This window comes from Phocoena phocoena, chromosome 14, assembly GCF_963924675.1.
Source record: "Phocoena phocoena chromosome 14, mPhoPho1.1, whole genome shotgun sequence".
Classification (NCBI taxonomy): Eukaryota; Metazoa; Chordata; class Mammalia; order Artiodactyla; family Phocoenidae; genus Phocoena; species Phocoena phocoena.
In genome coordinates, this window is record NC_089232.1 from 8,708,593 (window position 1) to 8,736,300 (window position 27,708).

Here is a 27,708-nt window from a genome sequence, read left to right on the forward strand (position 1 = left end):
CAGTAGGTCAGCCAGGAGTCTGCTCGCCGATGGCGGGAGGGGGTAGACGTAGGGTGAGTGGCCTCCGGGACAGTTTATCCAGGCAGTGGTGTGAAGCTTGAGGAACCTGTCATTCATGTTGCGTATGTTTCTCCTTTGGTCACTGCTGGAAACATACTCTGAGTTTACTAAGCTGCTTCTCCCTTCAGCTTGTACCGTCTTTACTTGGATGGGTTAATTTTCTGTTACTGATCATGCATCAGTTAAGTCATGGTTCCCATAAGGCTAGGAGACCTCCAGTCTCCTCCACTGTGTATTGAGTTAATTTATCTTTGAGAGGGCAGTCTCCCTCAGAATTCCTATTCCCACTTCCCAGGTTCCTACTCTTGCTTCTGTGCCCAGCAACAGCACGGGGGTGTGAACTGGTAGCTTGGCCTCTGGAAACTGAATGTTCCACGATGGGCCAAGGGCTAAGGAAGGGCTCGGGACAAGGCTAGAGCAGACCTGGAGAGATAGATGGGTCCAGACTGTAAAGGAGTTTGAACGTTATCCTATAGAAAACAGTGAGAATCAAGTTTTTGTATTTAAGAAGTGTTTCAAAAGGAAAGTAATGCTGTTGGCAGGGTGGAAGGTATAAGGAGAGACGACAGGAAGATGGGGCTGTTACAGTAGGCCAGGCACAGGGCAAGTCCTGAGCTGAGGAAGTGGCAGTGGGAGTGAGGTAAGAAAGGAATTAGAGGTCTTAGAGGTAGAATCCATTTGAGTGACTACTTGATGGTGGAATTGGGCTCTTTGGATCATTTCATCCAGGTGGCTCGGAATTGCCCAAATTCTACTCTACTTCAGGTACCTTTCCTCCTGAGACTCCCACGGGATATACACACACAGAGGTCACGAGAAACCGGAAACAAGGCAGCCGATCCTGTGCCTGCAGTGCCCAGCTCAGGTCTCATAAATCTGTGTGGAATTTACAGCCCAAGCCAAGGATTCTGAGATCAGCCCTACATTCCAGTCCCCAAGAGGGCTTGTTGACACCGATTGCCGGGTCCCCCCACCCCGGGTTTGGTTCAGTACACCTAGAGAGGGGCCTGAGAATTTGCATTTCCAACAAGTTCCTAGGTGTTGCTGATTCTGCTGGTCTGGGAAAACACTTTAAGAACCGGGAGCCCTGAGGAAGAGTAGAGACCCGTGGGAACAAGCTTGCCAGCGGCAAGAGGGAGACACGCCACCCCGAGCGTGCAGCCTCGCAGGGAGCAGCAGGGACTGCTTATGGGTACATGTGGGCCTGTCCTCTTGTCTGATCCACTCAGTTCATTAGTCCTTCCTCTAGGGAAGGGGCACTCTCTCCTCTCCCACCAACTTTTGAACTTGGGAATAGAAGCAGCAGAAGAAACCATACACGACAGTGAGGTAGCCACTAGCCTGGGTGATGGACTGGTGCTGATACTGTAGAGCAGTGACCCTCAGCCTGGCTGCGTAGTGGGTCCACCAGAGGAGCTTGTTAAAAATGTACCCACGTCCAGGTCCCACCAAGAACCACTTAATCAGAATCTCGCGGGGTGGAGCCCTGAGCAGTGTTCGTTAAAAGCTTCCTAGGTTGTTCTAAAGTGCAAGAACCATTATTTTAGACTGAGAACCAAAAGATGTTTCTAGGTTGTTTAACTCAGTTTGGGACATTTTAGATTTGAATTGCTTATGTCAAATTAATTAAAGTTCAGCCCCAAAGGAGAATATGAAAGGAAAGGGAAGAAGTTCCAAGGGCAGATTTCCAGGGAACACCAGCAAAGATGAAGCCAGGTGTCAGAAGAATCACAGTACCGGAAGAGGGTGATGATGTTGGGGTCCAGCAGGGACAGGGAGGGGGACAATCCAAAGAGTCCAGTGGAACCGAGAGGTCTTGTAGAATGAGAAGTGCTAGAGGTCACCCGCACTGACAGTTGGGCTGTTGTCAAAATCACATTCTTTAAGGTGCTGGGGACAGACGTCCACGGGCAGCATGTTAAGAAGTCAGAAAAAAAAAAAAAAGTCAGTAAAAGATGGGGATTTGGAGGTAAAAGTGTAAACTACTCTTCCATGAAATAAGATTTTTTAACTGCTGGTTTGTTGTTTCCTCTTCTCCTTTATTTGTACATCTATGGCTTCAAAATTTGAGTGCAGTTTTTTTTAATCACTTCCAGATCTTTTCTATTTATCAAGGAGGTTTCAGGTTATTGTGAATACAGATTATTTATACAGATAATGCCTCTCACCCAGTGGACCTGAGCATGATAAAAAGGTATAATTTCAGGTGGGAAATGCATTGCATGGGGGTTAATGTCAGCCATGCAGGAAAATTGGAAGTGCTTTCAGCATGAACCACTAGACACTCAGACTCCGAAATCCGAGGGCTCTCAGGGCCAGAGCGGGACAGGTCCTTCCCTTCTGCCGCAGACAGGAGGGCTCTTGGCGTTATGTTATTGGTGTTCACTGCAGTGTTCCCAGGACACGCCACACTGCCTGGGAAACGGCAGGCACTCGAATGTGTCGAGGGTGGTTTTCTCATCTGTCTCGGGAACATCCACATCTTTTAAAATAATAGGACTTCCTTGGCAGTCTAATGGTTAAGACTCTGTGCTTCCAATGCAGGGGATGTGGGTTCAATTCCTGGTAGGGGAGCTAAGATCCCACATGCCACATGGCCAAAAATAATAATAATAATAAAAAATGTAAAATGCTAAGGTTGAAAAAATTAAAATAATAGGCTTTTCGTAGTTCTGTTTTACCCTCTGTCCATATATAGCATTAGCTGGTACTTATATGCCTGGTACTGTCCTAAGGGCTTCATGTAATTCCTCATCACAGCACTGTGAGGTCATCTCCCCCAGTCTGCAGATGAGAGGCCAAGGTCACACTGCTAGTCAGGGAAGAACCAGGATTTGGACCCAGCTACCGGGGTTCTCAGCACCCTGCAAGTGACATACATGCAGCTCACCCCGTGTCACCTTCAGGCTCCCATCTCCAGAAAGATTTGAAAGGATCTCTGGTTTTCACGTCTGTGACTTTTCAAAGCTACATCACCCTCCGGGATATAAAAAAGTACAGGTGACCCTTGAACAACAAGGGTTTGACCTGCACGGGTCCATTTATACATGGATTTTTTTTTTTTTTTCAGCAGTAGAGACTTCAGTACTACACGGTCCATGGTTGGTTGAACCTGAGGGTACAGAGGGGCCAACTATAAGTTATACACCGATTAACCCCCTGCAGTTCAAGGGTCAGCTGTCTTCTGAGAGACATACAGATTTGTCACAACTAGTGGGTTTGCCAAAGCTCATGGAACTGTACACTTAAAATGGGTGTATCTTACTGTATATAACTCACGCCTCGAGAAAGCTGATTTTTTAAAATATTCTAATCGAAAAGTCAAACATGATTTCAAAAGCTTTAGAGAAGAACTGAAGTAGAGAAAGAAACAGTTATTAATCAGAGTTCAGTCTCTTCAAAAAAAGTTTTAATGGCTTTGTTTTCCAAGCTGTTTAAAAATCAAGTGTCATTTTACATTCACTGTCATCCCCAGGGAAAGGAAAGCCTCTTCAGCGCAAGGTAAAACCACCTAAAAAGCAAGAGGAAAAGGAGAAGAAGGGAAAGGGAAAGGCCCAGGAAGACGAGCTGAAGGACTCCTTGGCCGACGACGACAGCTCCTCCACCACCACAGAGACCTCCAACCCAGACACAGACCCGCTCCTCAAGGAGGTAGGACGGCCCCGTAGAGCAGGGTTCACACACAGTGAATGTGCTGTGTTCAACACGCGCACATGTTCTGAGGGCTAGTGCTCAAGAGTGCACAGACACGCCCAGGCAGTCACTCCCCTGCAGAAGCTCCACATCACTGGGCGTGAGTATCTTTACTTCCCCCGGGAACAGATTAGGAAGCCTGCTAATAAGGTGAAATAGTTAGAAACTGGAAACACAGCTTGAAAGTTAGGGACCATCTAGAATAGTAACGACTCTGGCTCATGTAAATTGTTTCAGATTTTAAGTATCAAAAGAGGATGAGGAGGGGCTTCCCTGGTGGCACAGTGGTTGGGAGTCCGCCTGCCGATGCAGGGGACACGGGTTCGTGGCCCGGTCCAGGAAGATCCCACATGCTGCAGAGCGGCTAGGCCCGTGAGCCATGGCCGCTGAGCCTGCGCGTCCGGAGCCTGTGCTCCACAACGGGAGAGGCCACAACAGTGAGAGGCCTGCGTACCGCAAAAAAAAAGAGGATGAGGAGGAATTCTGTCACTTTGATGGATTGTATTGGCCGTGTCCTATCGGATCACTGCTGCTACAGCGGGCCCTGGGAGCAGGTAGAGCAGGGACTGTGACCTCTGGCCCGGGCACCCACCCAGCGCACGCCGGGAGGCCGCCTCACTCCCCATTCTCTGCTCCCGGGGGTGGGGAGGTCACGAGCATCAGGGGTAACAGAGCAAAATGTGCAGACACCGTGGCCATGAGATGAATGGAGGCTAATGTTACTGTTGTGACTGTGTCGGGGAGTGTGAGTTATAAGTGGTATGCAGAAAAGTGAGGGCGTACTTCTGTTCTGGCATTTCTACTTTTAAATAACTGTATTTCAAATTTGAAATGATCCAAATAGAGCCTTTAATATTGTAGAGCAGAATTCTTTTTCAGTCGTAATCTAGTGGCTTAAAAAATGATTTCTTAAAGATATCCAGCAGTGTCGTCCACATATATTAATTTTTAAAATAAAATTTACACGTGACACTTCCTGGCCAGCCGCCCTCCCCTGTGCATCCCTGACGTTTGGCGGGTGCTCTGGGCCAAATGTCAGGGATGCGGCTGGCGTTGTATCCCGTATCTTCTCTGTGACAGATGACTGCAGAGGAGCAGAATGCCAGCTACTGGTCCTCAAGTGGGGTCCCAGCCGTCTCTGATATGAATAAGCGTTTGGAAAGCGTTCTCAGCACAGACTTGCTCCACAACTTTGCCCCACTTCCTTTCTGCCTTTCCGGCGTTTTCCTAACCACTCCTCAGTGGCCCCTCTCCAGCAGGCCCCCTCTGTGCACCCACTGGCATCATCCTCCCTTCTCTGCTGTTGGTTTTCTCCTGGTTGTCCCATCTCCTGCCCGGTCGTTTGCTTCCTTACAGACACAGCTCAGGACTGGCGGCCCCCGGGCCTGTTGCCCTCCTCCCGGCCGAGCAGTCTGTATGCCGCCCCCTCGGCACTCTTGCACAGAGTTCATGCGCTCCTGTCTCTTTGTGACTGATCTCTTTGCCAGTTTTGTGCATTTTGTTCCAAAGTGGATTTCAATCTTGGGAGGTCATTTTCTCTTGGATGTATGTCTTTTCCAACCCTATTCTACCCATGCATTCAGCAAATACATGTTGAGTACCTGAGTGCTGGGTGCTTGAAAGAACCAGGTTCCTGTCCTGTAGGGGCTCACGGTCTACAGAGTTCCGGAAATACTGCATGACTCAGAAGAGTCTCAAAAGGTGTATGTGCAGGAGGCTGTTTTACCCTCTCTCTGCAGTTAAATAGATGGGTCTGTGTGGCCTGTTAAAATCCAGGCTGCCAGGACCGTGCAGCCGGATGCTGTCGGGTGGACGCTCATCTGCCCTGTGTCGGAAGCTCCCCCCATACCCACAGCTCTGCCCTTCGGCCGGGTATGTCTTCCCCCGACCGGCCCTATGCACCCTGAGCACAGAACCAGGTTTCTGTTTTCTTCATTTCCCATCTGTGCTGCGTGTGGTCCTTCTGCGCGTGAGCGGTGCACGCCCGCGCCACAGGCGGCTCCCGGGCAGGGTCACCAGTGCCTGAACGATACCTGCCCTGTTTAGAGACAAGCCCCCTGTGCTCACGCCTGGGTGTTGGGGCAGCATCACCTTACTCTGAAACGCACGGTATGGTCTCCGTGCTCAACTGGTCGAGGACCCAGGGGCAGCACTGCTCTGAGATGCAGCTGGGCTGTGGCCTTCTCAGGCCACAATGCCAGTCGTGTGTAACTCTGTATTGTAGTCCCGAGTTAACTTTTCTTGTACAAAAGGCAAGGTTTTGCTCCCCAGTGCTTAAAAACAAGAAGCTACCCATCTGTTGCTACCACTGTCAGCACCCACCCCAGTCAGGATATAAGTTAAAGTGACATTTGTTATAACTCACACTCACCAAAACATAATTTATAGTAAATCAAAGACTGAAAAACTGACAGACCCACAATAAAGAGAGGTTTGAAGAAAGGAGCTGATCCTTTTTATTCATGTGATGTGTGTATCTACTACATGTTTGGTTTTGTGTCTCTGCCTTCAGATAGCACTATATCAGGCATTTTTGTTAATCCTTCTCAGCAGTTGTGTCAATTTTTTTATAGGATACAGAAAAGCAAAAGGGAAAACAAGCCATGCCTGAAAAACATGAAAATGAAATGTCTCAAGTGAAACAGAAAAGCAAAAAACTCTTAAATGTTAAGAAAGAAATCCCAACAGATGTGAAACCCAGGTAAGAAAAATGAGTTCAGAGAAATGAGGTATGTAAAAGAAGTTACTGGTGAGAACCAGGTAGTGTTTTCGTTTGCTTGGTTTCGTTGGTTTCGGGGGGTTGGCAACAGAAGCTGCATACCTCGTGACGTTCCTGCGGGGTTTTCCTAATGCCCGTGTTCACTGTCGCCGGTGAGGGGCAGCCACGTGCTTCCGATGTCAGGAGTATAAAAGGCAGAATTAAAGCTGCTTGCGAAAATGGAGGAGGAAATTGTAGGTTGGTGATCTGTTCCCAGGCAGAGAGCCGTTTCACTTCTGCACAGAGATGGCCTTGGTGGTTTAGCCGCAGGTACGAGCATAACTTCTCTCAGCTAGAGCCCTGAGTCTGCTCGCTAACCCAGAGCTGCCGTTGGGGTCTAGAATTCTGTGCTGTAAAACTTGGGAGAACTTATTCTTAACCTTAGAAAAAACAGTGCTCAGGGCAGATGTGACTACCGGACAGTTCTACCATGAAGTAGCTCCCGTCCAGTTCCTGTGGGGCAGGTCCTGTGGGCCTCACAAGGGAGGGCGACCTGCAGAATGTTTCCCCAGGTCAGTGAATGAGTTGAACTCTTGGGTTATTCGTTACCAAGCTTACTTCGTACTTTCACTAAACGGGTCTGTCTAGTAAACTACTCCTAGTTTCAGTGTGGTTAATGATGCCCTTTCTAGCTCAGCATATAAAAGGCCATCTGCGTGGAAGCCAGTATTTGCCTTCTTGTGTGGTAAGTGGGCATCAACCCAGGAAGTTGAGGGAATTAGGTATAAATTGATAAAGGAAGACATTTATCATTAGAATTGCCCTTAGCTTTGCGGGTCTGTTCTTACTCTGATTCTAGGAATAAAACTTGAGCTCTGCAGAAACATCAATAAGCTAGACTCAGTCCCTGGGTTATACAGCTTAACTCGACAGGGGCTGTCTGTTCTGTGGAACCAGAAGCTAATAAGAAATTAGTGATTACTGCAGTAAAATTTAACCTTGTCCCTGAACTTATGCAATAACACAGGATATGGCAGTGATTAGTAACAGAGTATTTATACCTAAAAGTCACCCTTTTGTGCAAAATGTCAGTTTAAGTGACCTAACCCCACGATTCGTTGAGAACGGTCTGACCCAGTTAGAAGCAATGTCAAGTGGAGTAATGGCTGATACACTTGAGTCTCCCGAGACTCAGTCTCAGCCTGAGGTACTTTGGTGCTAATGTTCTGCCACCCCAGGACAGGAATTCACCCTCGTCTAGTGACTAGGGATTATTCTTCTAGACCTTTCTCAGGCTCAGTTGACTGATCAGATGTTTTAAAGTAAATGAGGCTAAAAAACCCAAATTATGAAAAACCCTAGTTTCTACATATGCTGAGATTTTGTGAGAATGGACAGTTATGCTATCATTCTTATCATAAAATTTAAAACCCAGCTTCTAAGAATTATCTTAGTGAAACCATTTCGTAGGTGGCTGTCACCAAATCTGCCCTGTTTATTCTCCTTGATGCCTGAGGTCAGTATTTTTAAGACAGATCGTATGTACATGTTAATCCTCTCATCCCTCTTCCATTGATTTCTGTCATATTCTGATTTTTTTATGAAATAAGTTAGCCATTAGCAGATTTGACTTTGCAAGTTTGTAAACGACTCCACTTGATGCCCCCTGACTTTGCAGGGATGTCGAGTTTGCTGGTAAACCCAAAGCCAGAGCTGCCCGCTCTCCAGCCCCTGTTAGGAGGCAGTTAGAGTGGTTAACTCATGTCCTTTTGATGTATAGTTAACAGAGGAATCATTACCAGAAGACAGTTTAAGCAACGTGCTCTAAATTGTCTTTTGTAACTGGAGAAATCTATATCAACCCTGGTCTTCTTATCTCCTGTATCTAACCTCTTTAAACTCACTGATCTTGTTTTGTGTTTTTCTGAATTCAGGGATAAAAGTATTGAGTCAGAATCTTTTAGTACCTCAGTCAAATTCAGAGTTCAAGACCTTTTTTTAATAACCAGAAAGGTGGCCTCTGAATAGAGCCATTTGCTGTCTCCACTCGGGTGTGACAGTAAATGCCCTGTGCTGTCCTGCGCTGGTCCCGCCCCAGTGACACCTGACGTTCCTGTCACCTAAGAAGTGCTCTCAGCGTGTTATATGTGATTCCACGTATCTGAAGGAAATAGGTGCACACTTTTAAAAAAGAGATATTAATAAGGCATATATTATGACTTTCTTTTGGAAGATGTACCTGGTGGGGAAAAAGCATTTATATATCAGTTGGCCAAAAAGCTGATGTTCTAATAGTAAAATCTGTGGGTTTAGCTCACATTCGCTTTATCAAAGATTAGTCTTTAAATATTATCAGTGTTGTTGGAACATTATATCACCTCCAGGCCAGAAGACCCAAATCCTTAAATGCTGAAGAATTCATTTTCCTATAAGTAAGTGGTAGTAAGCCAGAGGAATGGCTCCCACGTGGTCTTTGCCTGTGTAGCCCCATCCTCCCTAACTCCGAAGAGTTGACTTCAAAAAAACCACTAGGACTGTGGGGCAGAGGGTTACAGGGCAGAGATCTGGTCACCTCTTTTTTTCCAGGTTATACGCTGTAGAAGTGGGTCTGTAGACATCCAGAAGACTGTATTTTAGGTCAGAGATGCCAGGGAGTGAGAGATGTCGGGCACTAAAAGGACTTCAGGAGACCAGGAAAGGCGCAGGGCTCCCTGGTTTAGGATACCAGCTATCCATTGATTCTTTTGTTTTCTGTTTATCAACGTATGTTTACATAACTTAAACGTAATCATCTAAAATAAGCAAAACGTTTTATAGAATCATTGTACCCTCTGTCAGAGTCTGCTTGAACAGTGCACTCGGCTCAGGGCCATGGGTGCCACAGTGCACACACCGGCCTCCAGGCCCTCGGCTCTGGGAAAGCCCTCACCTTGCCCTCAGCTCCCTGCCTCCCCTCCTCCCCCAGACGGGGGCATGGACCGAGTACGACACTCATGAGCGTGCGTCAGCATCCCAGCTAGCTTTCTGTTCTTCTCTCTTCCAAGGAATCACCTAAATTAAGTTGGCCCTTATCCCTTTTATTCAGAAGCCTTAAAAAAGGCTTCTTGGTAGAGATCATCTGGTTTAACTTAGGAAAGTATGAGTCAGCAAAAGTAAAGTAGTTGTCTGGCACCTTTTTTCTTAAAAACCAACTAACTCCACAGTGGTGCAGAGTGAAGCTTTGTATAGACAGTCCCCAGCCCCACACATAAACGACTTGCTTACAAGCAGTTCACACCCACCCAGCTCCACCACCGCCACTACCAGAAGTCTGGGTGTCTCTGTCAGGGGAGCCTTTGTTTTTTAAAAGGTGGCGTTGAAATGCCCACGGTCACGAGACCCCTCCACAAGACCACCAGAGACAAGAGTCAAAGCCAAACGGCAAGGGTCATTTATTGCAGGTTCGAACCTGGACCTCCGCGCACTCGTTGCCGGTGACGCTAAGAGGTCCCGATGGAGTTTAGTACAGCTCTTTTATAGACAGGTACAAACAAGCTCGCGACCTTCAGGGGTGGGGGGTACTGATTGGCTAACTTTTAAACAAAGACATTAGTCACCGTCTGATTGGTTGGATGGTTGCAAAAGGGGGTTCAGCAAGCATAGTTACAGAAGCAAGAGCGGCTGGTTAAGTTTCGATTTCCTGAGGCTTTGTTTTTCAATTAGGAATACTTAAGATGGGGCCATAGTTACAAACAGTACAAACAGGAAGATCGATGCAATCCTAGCAGCACTACGGCCTAATGGCAGGGCATCAATTCAGTCCTATTTCTACCAAAGTAGAACATAGCCCTTCATTCCCCCTTCTTTCATGAACCAGAGGAGCCAATCTTGGGTCCTCAAGGCTCAGTTTCTTCATTTTCTAAGTCCTCGTATGGCTGATATTGTGATCTTAATACCATTAGCTGAACTGTGTTTATTCTTTTTTGGACGAAATCCATGATTTTGTTGAATATACAGGGGCCTATAGTGAGGAGGAGAAGGAGGCATAGTAGAGGGCCCAGGAAGGGGAGGAGGAAGGGAAGCATCCCATGAAATCCTGACCAAAGGGGATTGTCCGCTAATTCTTTCCGACGGCGGGCTAAGTCTTCCTGGAGCTGGTGAATTTTGTTTCTAACAATGCCTGATTTATTTGCATAAAAACAACATTTTTCTTTTAGAGCGAGGCATATCCCACCCTGTTCAGCTGTCAGCAAGTCTAAGCCCCTCCTATTTTGTAGGACCACCTCGGCCAGCGAATCTAATTGGTCCTGTAAGTCCTGAATGGTTCCAGAGAGGGCTTCTACATCTTCTATTAATTGTCTAGACAGCTGATTATAGGAGTGAAGGGAGACCCCAAGACCTGTACTCCCTGTGGCCACAGCTCTTGTAATTCCTAGTCCTACCAGGAGGGGTATGGCTGTAATGGCTCGTTTGGTTCTTCCTGCCCAAAGGTCAAAGCTGGGAATGGGCAATGGAGTGTCTCCCGAGATCAGGTCTACATTAGGGAGGAGGGTGGCTAGGTTGCAGACCCCTGTCCAGTTCTGGGGTAAATAGGTGTATGCTAGGTTATTTCCACAGACAAAGACAGTGGTGTTAGGACTACAGAGGGAGGAGTTTACGGGGATATACTGACTACATCCAGTAGATGAAAGGATTCCCAAGTCAATACTGGCGTTAGAGAGGGAATCGTTCTTGACAAAGCATGAGGTATTAAAGGTAGTTGAAAACTTTGAAAATTGTATGGGAAACGGCTCCGGGAGTAAAGTTGGGTTACATTGTTTGCTGATGTTTAAATTGGCGAAAATGGGGATGGCTATAGGGCGGGGCGGTCCTTGAGGAAGGCAGAGCCAGCAATCTTGTGCTAAGTTGGGGTTGGTGGTATTTAAAAGCGCAAAAGTAGCTTCTAGTATAGTCGTGGTTTGGGGGTCCAGTTCAGAGGGATTGACCTTAGGGCGAATTAGGGGGTGGTAGCTGAGCTGTGGGTACAGATCCTGATAGGCCTTTTCTATTTGTCTTCGGGTTTCTATCTGGCGCACTTCGTCTTGGGGCCCTCCACCGTCTGACATATGTATGGGGGCCCTGGTATTCCAGCACACCGGGGTCCCGGGAGTGCCAATGCATCCAGCCTGAAGGTATTTATTATTATCACTAATGGTGGGACTTTTATTATTTTGTAGTGTGGCTGTGAAATAAGTCTTGTTATTGGTCCCTGTACATTGCTGGTAAGAGGAGTAGCACGTGCTATGCATTGATTCCTAAAAAGTAGAACAGGGACAAATAGCTCGGGGGGGGAGTGGTTTAGGCTTATGGTGGCATTGCCAGCTGGTTTTGACCCCGGTGCCTCCATATACCTGAACAAGGTATGCAGTTATTCCCCCGCAATCCTGCATATGAGTATACCTTCGGGGAACAACAGGAGTCTCGCTAGTACCTCCCCTGCACTCGCACGGTGCACCATATAGTTGTTGCATTAAAGCATTCTTATTGGGGGGGGGGGTTGAATCCTCCCCTCGTGGCCCGAGGGTTGAGGGTTAGGACTGTCATTAGAGCTATCAGCAGTACCTTGGTCCTCATGGGGGAGGGTATGGCGTAAGGTCAGTTTGAGGGGATTGTCCTTACTCCGATCAACCGTCCAGGTGACGTCAGCTTTAGTGGACTTGATGAGGTCAGAAAGTGGGTCCACCGGCTTGACGTGGGTGTAATGGATCCAGGCAGCTATGCTGTCCACCTTGATGGCCGTCGGCGTTGTCAGGATGATCTGGTAAGGTCCTTTCCACCTGGGTTCTAGGGTCTCTTGTCGATGGCGTTTGACAAGGACCCAGTCACCTGGTCGGAGCTGGTGTGGAGTAGGCGGGGGTCCTGTTGTATATAGCTCTTTTAGTTTGGGCCAGATTGTCTCATGTATCCGCTGTAAGGCTTGGAGGGAAGACAGGAGATTATTTTCTGGGTCCGATTGGATAAGGTTAGTCTTTAGGTTAGGGATAATAGGAGGAGGCCTACCATGTATTATTTCGTAGGGGGTAAATCCTAGCTTATAGGGGGAATTTCGCACCCTAAACAGAGCGTAGGGGAGTAGGACTACCCAGTTAGTGCCAGTCTCCATGGTTAATTTAGTCAAGGTCTCTTTTAGAGTTCTATTCATTCTTTCTACCTGTCCTGAACTCTGGGGGCGGTATGCACAATGTAATTTCCAATCAGCCCCAAGTATGGAAGCCAGATCCTGACTTACCTTAGAAACGAAGGCCGGCCCGTTGTCTGACCCTATCATAACTGGAAAGCCATACCTGGGCAGGATTTCTTCTAGTAGCTTTTTAGCTACTATTTGTGCTGTCTCATTCTTGGTCGGGAACGCCTCAGTCCAACCTGAAAAGGTATCTATAAACACCAGTAAATATCTATATCCATATTTGCCAGGCTTTACCTCCGTGAAGTCCACTTCCCAGTAGGCTCCGGGCTGGTTCCCTCTTTCCCGGATGCCAGCGGTTGGTGGGTGGGTGTTAGCATTATGGAGTTGGCAGACTGCACAGCCAGCAACCAGTCGTTCAGTTTTTTCGGAGACATTTTTAATTTTAAGTCCAGTCTGTCTGATGAGATCCTGTAGCCGTCGGGCGCCCAAGTGGGTGCTACGATGGATCCGTTCAAGGACCAAGGTTCCTAGTTTTTCTGGAAGGAGGATATTGTTCTTAGCGTCCCGCCACCATCCGTCTTTAACCTGGGTTAGAGGGAGTTTGTTTATCCATCTAATGTCATCTTCCGAGTAGTCGGGTTGGGGCGGTAATTCCCGGGGCCCTGGATCCGGCAGTTGTAGGGGAAGTAATGGTATTGGAGTGTATGCCGCCTTTCGAGCCGTCTGGTCTGCCAAATTGTTGCCCCGGGCGACTGGATTTGTGGGTTTATGATGCCCCGGGCAATGTACAATGGCTAACTTTTTGGGTTCCCATATGGCCGCTAGCAAGGCCAGGATTTCCTCTTTGTTCTTGATGTCTTTGCCCTCTGCTGTGAGTAGTCCCCGCTCTCGGTATATTGCCCCATGTATGTGTGCGGTAGCGAAAGCATACCGGCTGTCTGTATATATGGTGGCTTTTTGGTCTTTGCTCATCTTAAGAGCTTGGGTCAGGGCAATTAATTCAGCTTTTTGGGCTGAGGTCCCTGGGGGGAGAGTCTTTGCCCATATCACCTCAGTTTCCGATGTTACCGCTGCCCCCGCATACCTCTGACCTTGCTGGACAAAACTACTGCCGTCAGTGAACCATATGACTTGTGCATCTAATAGGGGCTGGTCACATAGGTCTTCCCGAACCCCATGGATCTGAGCCAGTACCTCTGCACAATCATGGAGTGGGGAGTCTAAGTCTGGGTCAGGTAATAGAGAGGCAGGGTTTAAAGCCCGTGGTGGAGTGTAGCTGATTTTGAGAGGATTTAACAGTAGACCCTGGTAGTGGACCAATCGAGCATTGCTCATCCATCGGTCGGGAGGCTGTTTGAGAACCCCGTCGATGGCGTGGGGGGTGGTGACATGTAATTCCTGTCCCATAGTTAGTTTGTTGGCATCCTTTACCATTAGGGCTGTGGCGGCGATCACCCGGAGGCAAGGAGGCCAGCCTGCAGCCACGGGGTCCAATTTCTTCGATAGGTAAGCGATAGGCCTGGTCCAAGGACCGAGGGGTTGGGTCAGCACGGCCTTAGCTATGCCTTTGTTTTCATCCAAAGAGGTGGAAGGGTTTGGAGACATCAGGGAGACCCAGGGCGGGTGCGGATAGCAAGGCAGTTTTGATCTGCTGAAACGATTGCTCAGCCTCCTCTGTCCATTCAAAGGGCGTCTGTTCTTTGGCGGCTAAGTATAGTGGTTTGGCCATTTCAGCAAATTTGGGTATCCATAAACGGCAGAACCCAGCTGGCCCCAAAAATTCTCTCACCTGTCGAGGCGTGGTGGGTCTGGGGATGCGGAGGACAGTCTCTTTCCGTGCATCTGTGAGCCATCGTTGCCCCCCTTTCAGTAGGTATCCCAGGTAAGTTACCTCAGGCCTGCAGATCTGCGCCTTTTTGGCAGAGGCCCGGTATCCCAGGGTGCCGAGAGTCTGTAGGAGGTTTCTGGTTCCCTGCAGGCAGGCTTCAGCGGTCCCAGCAGCTATTAAGAGATCATCAACATACTGCAGGAGGGTTATATTGGGGTTTTGTCTCCGGTACTCACTGAGATCCTCGTGTAGGGCCTCATCAAACAAGGTAGGTGAGTTCTTGAATCCTTGGGGAAGTCTGGTCCAGGTGAGTTGTCCGTTTATGCCTCTCTCGGGGTCCGACCATTCGAAGGCAAAGAGTTCTTGACTTTTGGGTGCTAAGGGTAAACTAAAAAAGGCATCTTTGAGGTCCAGCACAGTATACCATTGTTTTTCTGGACTAAGGGCGCTCAAAAGAGTATATGGATTGGGTACGGTAGGGTGGATGTCTATGACTCGTCTGTTAACTTCCCTCAGGTCCTGTACTGGGCGGTAGTCTTTACTGTTAGGTTTGCGGACTGGCAGCAGGGGTGTGTTCCAGGCCAACTGGCAGGGACGCAGTATACCTAGGTCAAGAAGCCGGCGAATATGTGGAGTGATACCAGTTTTGGCCTCTATGGGCATGGGATATTGTCGGACACGTGCAGGATCTGCCCCTGGTTTGATTTCTATGAATAGGGCTGGGCGATGTTTGGCTAGTCCCATCCCACCTGTTTCTGCCCATGCTTCGGGGAACTGCTGAAGCCATGACTTTATATCTTGATTTTGGGAGGGTGGTTCCTGGTGAAGTCGGTACTCATCTTCCAAGTTCAGGGTGAGCACAGATATGGGTTGGTTGTGAGGGTCTGTTATGATCGGCCCCTCTGACCGAAAATGAATTTGCGCTCCCATTTTAGTAAGTAAGTCTCTCCCCAGTAAGGGGCAAGGGCTATCGGGAATGACCAGAAAGGAGTGGGTTACTTTTCCCGTGCCCAAGTCTACAGTTCTCTGAGTGGTCCAGGGGTAACGTTTAACTCCCGTAGCTCCCTGGACCCAGGAGGTTTTGTCAGAAATTTTCCCGTGGGGCTTAACCAAGACCGAATGCTGTGCCCCTGTATCCACCAGGAATTGGACTGGTTTCCCCTCCACTTGTAGGGTTACCCTGGGTTCGGGGAGGGGGTCCGAACCCCGTCCCCCCTACTCTGCATCATGTGTAAACAGGACTGGGGTGGAGGCCTTCGGTTGCCATTGCCCCTGGTTGGGGCGCGGCTGCCTTTTTTTGGGGCATTCCCGAGCCCAATGGCCTTTTTCCTTGCAATAGGCACATTGATCTCTGTCCAATGGTCGCCTGGGAGGTCGAGTGGCTGGGGGGCCCCCTTGATCTTTCTGAACAATGGCGGCCAGGACCTTAGTCATTTTCTCAGTGGCTTTAAGTTGTCTATCCTCTGGGGCGTCTCGGTTATTAAAGACGCGCTGAGCAATACGGAGTAGGTCCTGTATCTGTTTGCCCTCCAGATCTTCTAACTTCTGGAGTTTCTTTTTAATATCAGGGGCTGCCTGGTTAACGAAGGACATTACAACGGCAGCCTGATTTTCGGGGGCCTCTGGATCCATAGGGGTATATTGCCTAAAGGCTTCCATTAATCTTTCTAAATAAGAGGAGGGACTTTCTGTTTTACCTTGTACAATTGAATATACCTTGGCCAAATTAGTGGGCTTGCGCGCGGCAGCCCGGAGACCCGCCATTAGAGTCTGGCGATAAATGAGCAGTCGTCCCCTACCTTCTCCGGTGTTGTAGTTCCAATCATCCTGCGGGGGGCGAGTTAAGGGAAAGGCTGCATTAATAAGATCAGGGTTAGCGGTGGGTTGACCATCATCTCCAGGAACCAGTTTTCTTGCCTCCAGCTGGATTCGTTCTCGTTCCTCGGTAGTGAACAGGATCCGGAGAAGCTGTTGGCAGTCATCCCAGGTGGGCTGATGGGTAAACATAACACTATCTAGAAGAGCTATCAAGTCTTTAGGATTATCAGAAAAACGAGCATTCTGGGTTTTCCAATTATATAAGTCACTGGTAGAGAATGGCCAATATTGGAGTCGGGGGTTCCCTGTCTCATCGGGAGGGCCTATTTCTCGCAGGGGTAGGGCTGTGGTGGAATCTGGATGGCGGAACCCTGGGTCGCGCTGAGTGCGTCCACGGGTGCGTCCAGCCGGCCCAGGGGAGTTATTTTCATTGGGCAGGAGGGCCGGCAGTGCCTCTGCCTCTCGCTCCTCCGGTTCTGACCTGGGTGGCCTCTCGGGAGGGGCCACAGGAGGTTCTTCCAAGGGGAGAGGAGCAGGGTCAGGAGCAGGAAGGGGGACCGGTTGTGGGGCCAAAGGAGGATGTTGATATGGAGGGGGTTCTATGAGAAGGAGGTCTTGGCTGTCAGAAAGTATGGGTGCGGTTGAGGTCTGAGGCTTGGGAGGTTTAGTTGGTCGGGCCGTAAGGATCTTATATGTCCCTGATGACAAAAAGGGGGCCATCCAGGGAGGTGGGTTTTCTACCAGGTCCTGCCATACCAAGATGTAGGGGATTTGGTCCGGATGGCCTTCTTTCCCTGGTAAGAAAACTCTAGATTTAATTTTTAGGACTATAGGAAGACAAAAGGTACCCTCGGTGGGCCAACCAACCCCGAAAGTTGGCCATTCAGAGCGGCAGAAGGTAATAAGTTTTCTTTTCCGGATGTCCAGACCGAGATCGTGTCCTCAGGATTTCACATCCCCAAAATTAGTGAGAAGGAGGGAGAGAGGGGTACTCTGTGTTTGGCCCATGTTTAGGTCCTGGAAGAGGTTGGTTAGAAAAGGTTATTCTGAAAACGAAAGTGATTAAGAGCAGTCCCAATAGCGGAGCCTGTAAAAGGAGGAAGGGAGGTTATCGCGTGCGCGCTTCAGATGGGCTATCAACCCCCAGATGGGTCGCGGTGGACGTCTCCAACCACGCCCGACTAGGTGTCCTATAGCGCGTCCGCCAGGACTGTCCTAGTCCCCAAAACAGAAGGTACCTTGAGCCAGCTTACTTACCGATCGGTTGTCAGCGATGACCCGTTGACCTGATGTCTGGTGGGCTTGGGGGCATCCCGGACGAGCCCCCAAATGAAATGCCCACGGTCACGAGACCCCTCCACAAGACCACCAGAGACAAGAGTCAAAGCCAAACGGCAAGGGTCATTTATTGCAGGTTCGAACCTGGACCTCCGCGCACTCGTTGCCGGTGACGCTAAGAGGTCCCGATGGAGTTTAGTACAGCTCTTTTATAGACAGGTACAAACAAGCTCGCGACCTTCAGAGGTGGGGGGTACTGATTGGCTAACTTTTAAACAAAGACATTAGTCACCGTCTGATTGGTTGGATGGTTGCAAAAGGGGGTTCAGCAAGCATAGTTACAGAAGCAAGAGCGGCTGGTTAAGTTTCGATTTCCTGAGGCTTTGTTTTTCAATTAGGAATACTTAAGATGGGGCCATAGTTACAAACAGTACAAACAGGAAGATCGATGCAATCCTAGCAGCACTACGGCCTAATGGCAGGGCATCAATTCAGTCCTATTTCTACCAAAGTAGAACATAGCCCTTCAGCGTTTTTAAATAACCCTGTCAGTCAGAAGTAGAAGGGCAGACGATTTCTAAAACTGCAGCGTTAATAGTCTCGCCCGTAAACGGTGGATTTTTTCAAGTCAGTTTGTTATCCCACCTAAAATTCTACTTATGTGGCTTAACCGAACCCTTCGAATTTTTGGCTAGCTCTTACACTAATTCCAAATATACTAACACTTTATTATAGAAAAATTGTGAAATATAAAGAAACAAAAGAATGAAAATGACCTTTGACCTACCACCTTATAAAATGTTTGTAAAGAGCCTCTGTTAAAATTTATCTGTGTAACAGACCTACTAGAGAATGGACTTGAGGATATGGGGAGGGGGAAGGGTAAGGCATGACAAAGTGAGAGAGTGGCATGGACATATATACACTACCAAACGTAAAATACATAGCTAGTGGGAAGCAGCCGCATAGCACAGGGAGATCAGCTCGGTGCTTTGTGACCACCTAGAGGGGTGGGATAGGGAGGGTGGAAGGGAGGGAGACGCAAGAGGGAAGAGATATGGGAACATATGTACGTGTATAACTGATTCACTTTGTTATACAGCAGAAACTAACACACCATTGTAAAGTAGTTATACTCCAATAAAGATGTAAAAAAAAAGCTGTACATTTAGAAAAAATTTATCTGTTTATGAAGTCATGCTTCACGTACTGTTTTGTCATCTGCTTACCTTCTTTGCGGGGTGGGGGGGGTGCCGGTGATGGTGGTGCCGTTGGATCTGGAAAGCCTGACCCGTTCTGACCTTTGCAGTCTGGTGTGGACTAGCGTGGTCTGTGCCTGGCCCCGAGCCCAGCAGAAATTGGCCGCCCCCCAGCGAGTGCGAACTTGGAGGGGCAGTGGTAGGAGGAGGAACCTGAAGGGTGGGGCTGGGGGCAGAGCGGCATGTGGGAATCACACGCCTGAGGGCTGGGGCACTCAGGCTGGGGCAGGACGTGCGCTACCGTGGAAAATGCCAGACACGTACCCGTTCTAAGAACATCTGTGTCGACCGGTAAACTTTGTCATATTTTCGATGAAAAGCAAGCGATTGGCTCAGCCTTAAACTGACAGCTTTGCGGCCGTCACCAGGAGCCCAGTGGAGACGCGTGATGATTTCTGGAATTCTCGTCAGGGACCGCTGGGTTCTGTCAGCTGTGTCCCACCGTTCCCCGGGGAGACGTCCTTTTCCTGCACTGTGTCAGCCCAGCTCCTGTCAGAGGCCTCCCAAGCCTGCGACTTGGTCTTGGTGAGCAGCACAGAAGCAGCTCTGTAAAACAGGTTTTTAGGGTCCATGCATTTCCATTGCTCACCAGGCTACTTTACGTGGGCCATCTCCCCAGTTCATTTCTCCTAGAGATTGCTTGTCTTGGCACATTTTAATGTCTTCTTCATCAGGCTGTGGAAACTCAAAATAGCCCAGCTGCCGCCCACTTTGCCTCGCCGATAGGAAGGTCAGAGCCAATTCATTGTCCTCTTTATATATGTTTGTTATGTTAAGCTTACCTCTAAATATTTAAGAAGAAATATACTCTAAATAGATTAATAAAAATAGTATTTAAGTCTTTGTCTAAGATGAACGCTGAGTTCAAGAATAAAGAATATTCATCTCCCCCACTCAGCCTACACCTTAGGCAAATAAAGCAGTCCTGCTATTCTGCCATGGGCTCTCGGGGTTTTGTAGGTCACCCAGGGACTTAGCCCTGGTCAGTACACAGTGTTCGTGAGAAAAATGCGTTCAAGGTTTTGAGTAGCAGAACCTTTGGCATTTCTAAGTCTGAGACCCTTCAGAATCTCCATATTCCGGAGCCCCACAGGCGGTCCAGCTGCCGGGTGAGACTCACTCACCAGCGGGATGACTGCACTTAGTCCCTCCTGAGTGGCTAGTCTGTGCCGGCAGCTCCAGACCCCTTCTCTGATGCAGGTGTTCCCACCCATTACATACCATTAAACAATGGACCTCAGCTCCTTGTCCGCACTCCGAATAGCAGAGGATAAATCTGCAAGTGCGAGTCTCCAGAACAGTACTGGAGGTGCTTGGAACGCGGCCAGCCCTCGGGCATGCGGGTTGATAATGCCTCGGGAGGCCAAATGAGTAAAAGAAGGTGTTGAAATTGCAGAGGGATCAGTGACTCCTCCTCTCTGCTCTGAAACAAAGGGCTGCGTTTGAATGTTCCACCTGTGATTGTCTTTCAGTTCTTTAGAGCTACCATATACCGCCCCTTTGGAAAGTAAACAACGTCGAAATCTCCCAACCAAGATTCCTCTTCCAACTACATTGACAAGTGGATCCAAACCACGAAATTCCCAGAAAACAAAAGGTATTTTCATTTTTCATCATACGGATGCCCTGATGATTCGTTGTGTTGGTAGTTGTGAGTTGGCAATAATCAGTCAATAGTTACCAGTCATAGGACGGCTACGGTTGGGTTCTTATTCTCATTAGAAGAGAATGGGTTCTTTGAAATTGGCCCGAAAGAAAGGAATTATCCTCCGTAACAGCCTTCTTTTCTGAATTCTGTACAGGTACAAATAAGTTAGTGGATAACAGGCCACCTGCCCTAGCAAAATTCCTCCCAAATAGTCAAGAACTAGGCAACACCAGTAGCTCAGAAGGTGAAAAAGACTCTCCACCGCCAGAGTGGGATTCCGTGCCCGTTCACAAGCCCGGCAGCTGTAAGTATGGTGACCTGGAGACCACGGGCTCTCCGCACCCACAGCCCACCCAGCTGTGGGCCGGAGAACCGCGGTGGGGATGGCCGGGGCACGTATTGCTTTAGAAGGAGACCCAGTGTCTAGTCTGCCGGAGCCGGCTCGCAGCAGCCAGCAAAAGCTGCTGTTCAGCAGTCTGCTGGTCGTTAATCGGCCCTGGTGGGAGTATTTACACCAGAGAAATCGGCAGACGACCCAGAGGGCTAGTCAGAGTGTAGGGGATGGAAGGATCTGCGTAGAGCAGTGAATCACCCAAAGTACTGCCTCCTGAAAGCGTCAGCTCAGCAGCCCTTTACCTGACTAGTTTCTCACACATTTACACTGTAACTGCTTTTTGTAAACATGCAGTTTATTCCCAGTTTACCCACATCGTTTCCACAAACCTATGTTAGTTCTCTCACTAGCCTCTTGACCTCGTTCCTCTGGTCAGGCCTGCAGGAAATTGTGAAAGTAGCACCGTCTCCTAGAAGAGGGTGGAGGTCCTCGCCCTCTAGAAATTTAAGACCTGGAACAGAAGATGACAGAGAGCAGCACAGTTGAGGGCCTGGTGGCAGGGCTTGGGGGTCAGTCCCTTAGGGCTGATTTGTCTACACTCACCGAGGTGTCAGAACGGCCTCCGTTTGGCCCATTTGTGCCAAAGGGAAAATGAGAGTTGCGCACCAGGTTTGAGGTGAAGGAGGCTTAGAGAAGAGGGGGTGGTGAGTTGAATGAGGGCGAGGAACTCGGAAACTCGGGTGAGGTGTGCGTTAAACACGCACCTTTGTAAATACATACTGGAAAGAGATGCTCCCTGGGTTAGAACCTGCAGCCCCGTGATTGCTGTGAAACTTTCTGGTGCCTTATAGTACTGTATTTTTGCCTGAGATGGGAGATATAATCCAAAACCCCTGGTCATTCAAGAAGTGTTGAACAAGTCTCTGGGTCGTCCCGGTGTCCCGGCTGATGCTTTCGAGTCCTTGGGTCCCCTCTGCGGTTTCAGCTGGATATTGGTCCTCAGCTTATACCCTGGGATTGGGGTGGTTCCTGCACAGAGGAAGCTGCGTTCCAGTGTAGGGAATAAATACCATGTGCCCAGGGAGCCGGTTTCATGGGGTTGTCTGGGGCGCGGTGAAGTAAACGCAAGCCGTGCCAGCCCTAGCACCGACACAAGCCCGAGGGGTATCCTGCAGGGAGAGGGTGTGGGCATCAGGTCAGCAAACCCCGGAGCAGGTGAAGAAGGGGTTCTCCATGTAAGCAAGGGTGAGAGCGGGGCGGGTGGAGACGGGTCGGTGGATAGGTGCCAGGACCGTGGGGGAGGGGCAGGGAGAGTCACCCGGGCGGGTGCACGGTGGCTCCGGAGATGAGACAACTCCGCCTTCGAAGAGAAGGGTGCTTTGTTTGGCGGTGCGCACCATAGATGTGCGAGGTCGTACCTTTTTCTGATACAAGTTGTGTGTTTCCATTCGGTGAGTGCAGAATCAGTATTCTTTTGTGACACTGAAAGTTTTTCTGTTTTAAATTTTTAAAACAGCTGTGCCTTAAAGGGCAGCAGGAATATAGCAGGAGTTCCTATCCTTGTAATCCAGGGACCGCACCAGGTGGGCCCACGGAGTGCGGGGGGCATCCTGGAGGAGCTGGGGGTGTTCTCCTGGGGCCGCACCTGCGCAGATCGGACCTGTGTGGAAGATCAGAGGCTTTCAGGTCCCAGCGGAGCCTCCACCTGCTCGTCCCTGAGGGGCGTGGAGAGGCCTCCTCCCAGCCCGAGGTGTGGGAGGGAGAGGACCACGCCCTCCGGCAGGGCCTGCAGAACGCAGCCGGGAGGTGGGTCACAACGGTGATTCCGGGAAAGGCCCAGAATGCAGAGAGAGACACGACTTCCCTTTTTACACGTATGACAGCTGTAGGTTCTTCTTGTTAGAAGCACTTGAGTCCTGCATAGCACCAGCTAGAACGCCAGAAGTAACCAAAACTGAAGGGTAAAAATCCAAGTATCACATCGAGACCCTTTGTTTTTAACTTCCAGCTACCGACAGTCTTTATAAACTCTCTCTGCAAACCCTCAACGCAGACGTCTTCCTAAAACAACGCCAGACCTCGCCGCCGCCCAGCTCCCCGTCACCGCCCGCCGCCCCCTGCCCGTTCACGTCCCGCGGCAGCTACAGCAGCATCGTCAACGGCAGCCCCGGCAGGTAGGCCCGCAGCCCCCGCCTGTGCCGCGCTAATCCGGTGCTGCACCCCATAGGTGGGAATCCTCGGTGGCGGCAGACGGCCGTCCCTTGTCGCCTCTTCTCTCAGCGGGCTCAGCGCCCTCCCCGCAGCACCGCCTTCCCACCCGTCACCCGTGCCCGAGGGGCACCAGGGTCACGCTCTAGGCCAGGAGCCAGGAGCACACTCAGCGAGGACTGAAGACCCACAGCAGCTGCGCTGTGGGCAAGGAAGTGGGTCTGCGGGTCGTTCCCTCTGACCTGTGGCGGGACCTGGAGGAGGTCGGAGCCGAGCAGGGAGGGCTCCTCCAGGCAGTGACAGTGACCCCCACGGTGATGACACTCGAGCAGGGGCCGCCTGTTCCCGCACACGCGGCGGCGCCCAGCCCGGCCCACGGCCACTCTGCCCGTGTGGGGAGAGGCGGGAAGCCCCGGGCCTGGTGGGCACTGGCCGCCGGGGCCCTCGCACGGGGGCTGCTCACCTGCCCGCACGCTCCGCTCCATCCAGCTGCCCGGCATTCCCTCCAGGACGGGGCTGCCTCCTTTCCCGGCCCCTGCCTCTCTCCCGCACCTGGAATTTTACCTTTCTCCCACATTCCTTCCCCTCCCACCCCGTCCCCTCAGGCTACACAGCTTCAGGCCACAGAGCATTTCCTGAGGCCTGGCCAGGCCCTGTGGGCGGCCCAGGGCCGTCCCCGGCTTCCTCGCAGGCCCTGGGACATGTGCCTGGCGGGCCTCCGTTGGGGGCATTGCCCACGAGGACTGAGCTGTTCTCTCCTTGCTTCTTCCCTCAAGCGATTCTAAAACAAAGCATTCAAACGGAAGCAAACACAAACTGACAAAAGCAGCCTCGCTCCCGGGCCAGAATGGCAACCCCACGTTTGCTGCAGTCACGGCCGGGTACGACAAGAGCCCAGGTGAGCGGCTTGGCACTGGAGACCGGGCACCGCTGGGCCTCGGGCCTGGTGGAGGTACCTGCGGCCTGGCTGCTTTGATTGACTCGGAGCCCATTGTTACAGGTGGGAACGGCTTTGCTAAGGTTTCTTCAAGCAAAACAGACTTTTCCAGCAGCCTTGGCGTGTCACACACTCCCGTTGACAGCGATGGCTCAGACAGGTACGTTTGGCCCTTCTTACCAGGGGAGGGCAGGAGGGTTTCCCAGGCCAGTTTAGCATCTTCTATCGTACGTGTGTTTAGAGGCGTTTGCCCCTAGGTGACAAGCAGGTGTTTGTCGGAGGCGGTCAGGAGCCTCTCTGTTGGGTGGGGCAGAGCCCCGAGTGCCAGTGCGTGCTCCCACCTGGCTCCCTGACGGGAGGAGGGGCCGCGACATGTTCGGCCCAGCGGAGAGGGAGACAGACTTGTGTTCCGCCTTCTGAGTCTCTTCTGATCCTTCTCCGTTATCATGGTTGTTGTGAAAAGGATGTGATCCGATCATTAGAAGTAGAAGAACAAAAACGCACTCGAGAGGAAGGACACGGAACAAATTCTAGGCAGTTTATTATAAATTATTGGACAGGCCACTTCTCTGACCCAGAGCAACCACAGTGGCCCAGTGGCATGCAGTGACTGCCTCGGTTCATTTTCCCAGATAAATAACGATGACAATAAGATTATAACTGTCAGTAAGTAGAGTCCCAGTTTTACCTGCTTGACACTAAAAGGAAATTAATCCTAGATTTGAAATAATTTTTTAATAAATCTTCCATTACCAAAGGGGAAACAAGGAAGAAACGCCTCTTTTCTCTGCATGACACTTCCGCTGAGCCAGGCCGTCAGCTCACGACAGGGTAGCCTGGGCTCTGAACTCCTCCGTGCCTCCCTCCTTTGTGTTATGGAAGGTGTTTCCAGTCCCCACTTCTGCCTGTAGTACGTGAGCCCCCAGCTGAAGCAGCGCCTCCTGCGTGTGAAGCCGTGCGTGATGGATCTGTCTCCACTAACCGTCACATTTTTGTGTGTTGCATTTTCCTCTTATAACGTTCAGCTCGGGTTTGTGGAGTCCCGTCAGCAACCCCAGCAGCCCTGACTTCACACCCCTCAATTCGTTCTCGGCCTTTGGAAACTCTTTTAACCTAACTGGTGGTGAGTGTTTAACACTAGACCCATGACTAATGAGCCTGTGGACAAGGACGGAGGGAGCATAAGGTCCACTTTCATGTGTGGAGGAAAGTACGATGGTCATGTAGTGGACATTTTTAAAGGATGCGTTTCCCTGTATCAGTGCAGTCAGGCGGCAGCAGATGGGCCGACTTCAGGGAAGTGGGTCTGTCCGTGCTCTCGTGGACGTGGTCTGGCACAGCTGCCCGGGTGTGAGGAGGCCCAGCGAGAGGCCCTCAGGAGGGTCCTCTGTCCGCTCGGCACCCCAGCCCGTAGGTGCGGTGGTCTGCTCGATGCTCTGCGGGCCCCAGCTGGCTCGTGTTGCGCAGAACTGACTTAAGAGCTGCAAGCAGGGATTCTGCGTCTGAGATGTGACTCCTGGCCGTGCTGGGGCTCTTTATTCTTCTTGCTGTCCAGAATTAGGGGCAACTGTGTGAATTTCACATTAGCTGGGATCGTGATGTTTGCACTTGACCGTCCAGTGATAGGTGTGGGTGAGGTATTCAGACGGCGTGCTGGGGTCTGGAGAACAGCACCCCGCACCCTGTTTTCCCCGAATGTGGTGGGAGCTGATGGAGGGGGTGGGATGGCTCCAGGTGAGCAGCGGTGGGATGTGGACCCCTGAGGGGACGCCCCACCTGCCCGGGGGAGCACGGCCGGATCCAGCACGGACTTGCCTTTGCTTCCTCACCTCCAGAAGTTTTCAGCAAGCTCGGGTTATCGCGATCGTGCAATCAGGCCTCACAGAGGAGCTGGAACGAGCTGAGCAGTGGCCCCTCATACCTCTGGGACTCTCCAGCGACCGAGCCCAGCCCTTCTTGGCCAGCCAGTTCCGGTTCCCCGACCCACACGGCCACAGTGAGTACTGGGCTTGGGCCCCGCCGCTCACACGTCATCACTGCCGTCGCTGTCCCTTGGGTGGTGCTGACAGATATAAATGACAAACAGCAGCTCGGAAGGCGTGGGTTAGCGCTTTCACCACCTCTGCGGCTGTGTCTTCATTTCTGCCAAAGTGACCATCACTCTTCAGAGCCGTGACGGTCAAGAAGTTAGTTACAGGAGGAACAGCTGAGCAGCTGGGGGTTGACGTGTGAATCCTCTCACTTCAGCCTCTCCCGACTGAATTAGACCGCGGGGTGGCTGGTGGCCCGTCTGAGGTCCCACCACCTCCAGAGTCAGGCGGTGCCAGAGCTCGGCGCGTGCGTGATCCCGAGCAGCACCCGTGTCTCGGCTGGAGCTTCTCCAGAGCGCATCTGTTTGCTTCTCAGCTAAATCGCTCTGCAGAGATCATGCCCCAAAGTAGTGTTCTTACCGAGGAAAATGATTACTGGTTTCGGCTTTTACAAAATCGCGACAGACAGATGTGACCCCACTGTGCTGACTTCTTCATCCTCAGGAAAACGAAATTGCTTAGATGTGCACGGCTTAATGCTTCATAGATTCCAAAGTTTGTCTTCACTTGTAATCATTCTGTCCTCAGTTTTACAGTCATCTTAACCATTCTTTAAGACGGGGTCAGTCACAGGGAGGGGTAGGGGGAAGCTGGGACAAAGTGAGAGAGCAGCAGGGACATATATACACTACCAACTGTAAAATGGATGGCTAGTGGGAAGCAGCCACGTAGCACACGGAGATCAGCTCAGTGCTTTGTGACCACCTAGAGGGGTGGGAGGGAGACGCAAGAGGGAGGGGATATGAGGACATATGTATACGTATAGCTGATTCACTTTGTTACACAGCAGAAACTAACACACCATTGTATAGCAATTATACTCCAATAAAGACGCTAAGAAGAAAAAAAAACGGGTCGGTACCTGTTGAGACTTTGCAGGCCGTTATTTCTGGTGCAGCCTGTCCAGCTCCTCCCTGGGTGCACAGGTGGCAGGGCCGGCTCCTAAGCACACCGCTGAGGCCGCATCCCCCGCCCCGACTTCAGCCGCAGAAGCGGGCGGCTGGACTCGGCCCCCCGGCTGTGGCTTGCCGCCCCTTCTTTAAAACATCAGAACCGTGCTCCCGGACTCTGAGGTGGCTTCGTGTATAAAACATTTGTTTTAAAATAACTAAAGTGAAAGAACCGTGCGGTCTAGCCCATTCTTAGCATAACTGTCGCCGATTTACCACCTGCCTGCCTCCCTCGAGCCTTACGCTCCCCGTTGTGTTTTGTTTCGTCAGCAGATCCTCGGCAACACCAGCAGCCTGTGGTCCTCCACTCCATTCAGCAGCTCGATCTGGTCCAGCAGCCTGCATAGCACCCTCCCCTTCACCAGCCCTGCCAACGCGCTGCCGAGCATCGGCCTCATGGGCCCCGAAAGCCCCTCCGCTCCTCACGCACCCTCCGCCACCAGCCCCGCCGACGACCTGGGCCAGACCTACAACCCGTGGCGGATATGGAGCCCCACCATCGGAAGGAGGAGCTCCGACCCCTGGTCTAATTCGCACTTCCCTCATGAGAATTGAAATTAGGCAGAAAGAAAAAGAAAAAAGTGGGGGCCCCTCGTCTAGATCATGATATGCCCATTTTCGAGACATCTTTTTAAGGCTCTTTCTTAACGCTAGAGCTTCCCAATCCCCACCCTCATCTTTGCAAAACAGACTCAAGCAGGGCAGGCTTGTACCACTCGCTTCTTTCAGATCTTTCTTGCAATTATGATAATATGAGATTTG

General features: G+C 50.6%; 1 protein-coding gene across 1 annotated transcript in view; it reads left to right on the forward strand.

Moving 5' to 3' along the window:
• TMEM131 (transmembrane protein 131) overlaps window positions 1–27,501 on the forward strand; it is a 201,414-nt gene extending 173,913 nt beyond the window's left edge. Inside the window, exons 32-41 of the mRNA XM_065891409.1 lie at window positions 3,536–3,711; window positions 6,327–6,454; window positions 20,252–20,376; window positions 20,582–20,731; window positions 22,770–22,935; window positions 23,746–23,867; window positions 23,970–24,066; window positions 24,932–25,029; window positions 25,742–25,902; window positions 27,217–27,501. Coding sequence (XP_065747481.1) covers window positions 3,536–3,711; window positions 6,327–6,454; window positions 20,252–20,376; window positions 20,582–20,731; window positions 22,770–22,935; window positions 23,746–23,867; window positions 23,970–24,066; window positions 24,932–25,029; window positions 25,742–25,902; window positions 27,217–27,501 — 1,508 coding nt within the window. The remainder of the gene's footprint in view (window positions 1–3,535; window positions 3,712–6,326; window positions 6,455–20,251; window positions 20,377–20,581; window positions 20,732–22,769; window positions 22,936–23,745; window positions 23,868–23,969; window positions 24,067–24,931; window positions 25,030–25,741; window positions 25,903–27,216) is intronic.
• Window positions 27,502–27,708: the final 207 nt, after the last annotated feature.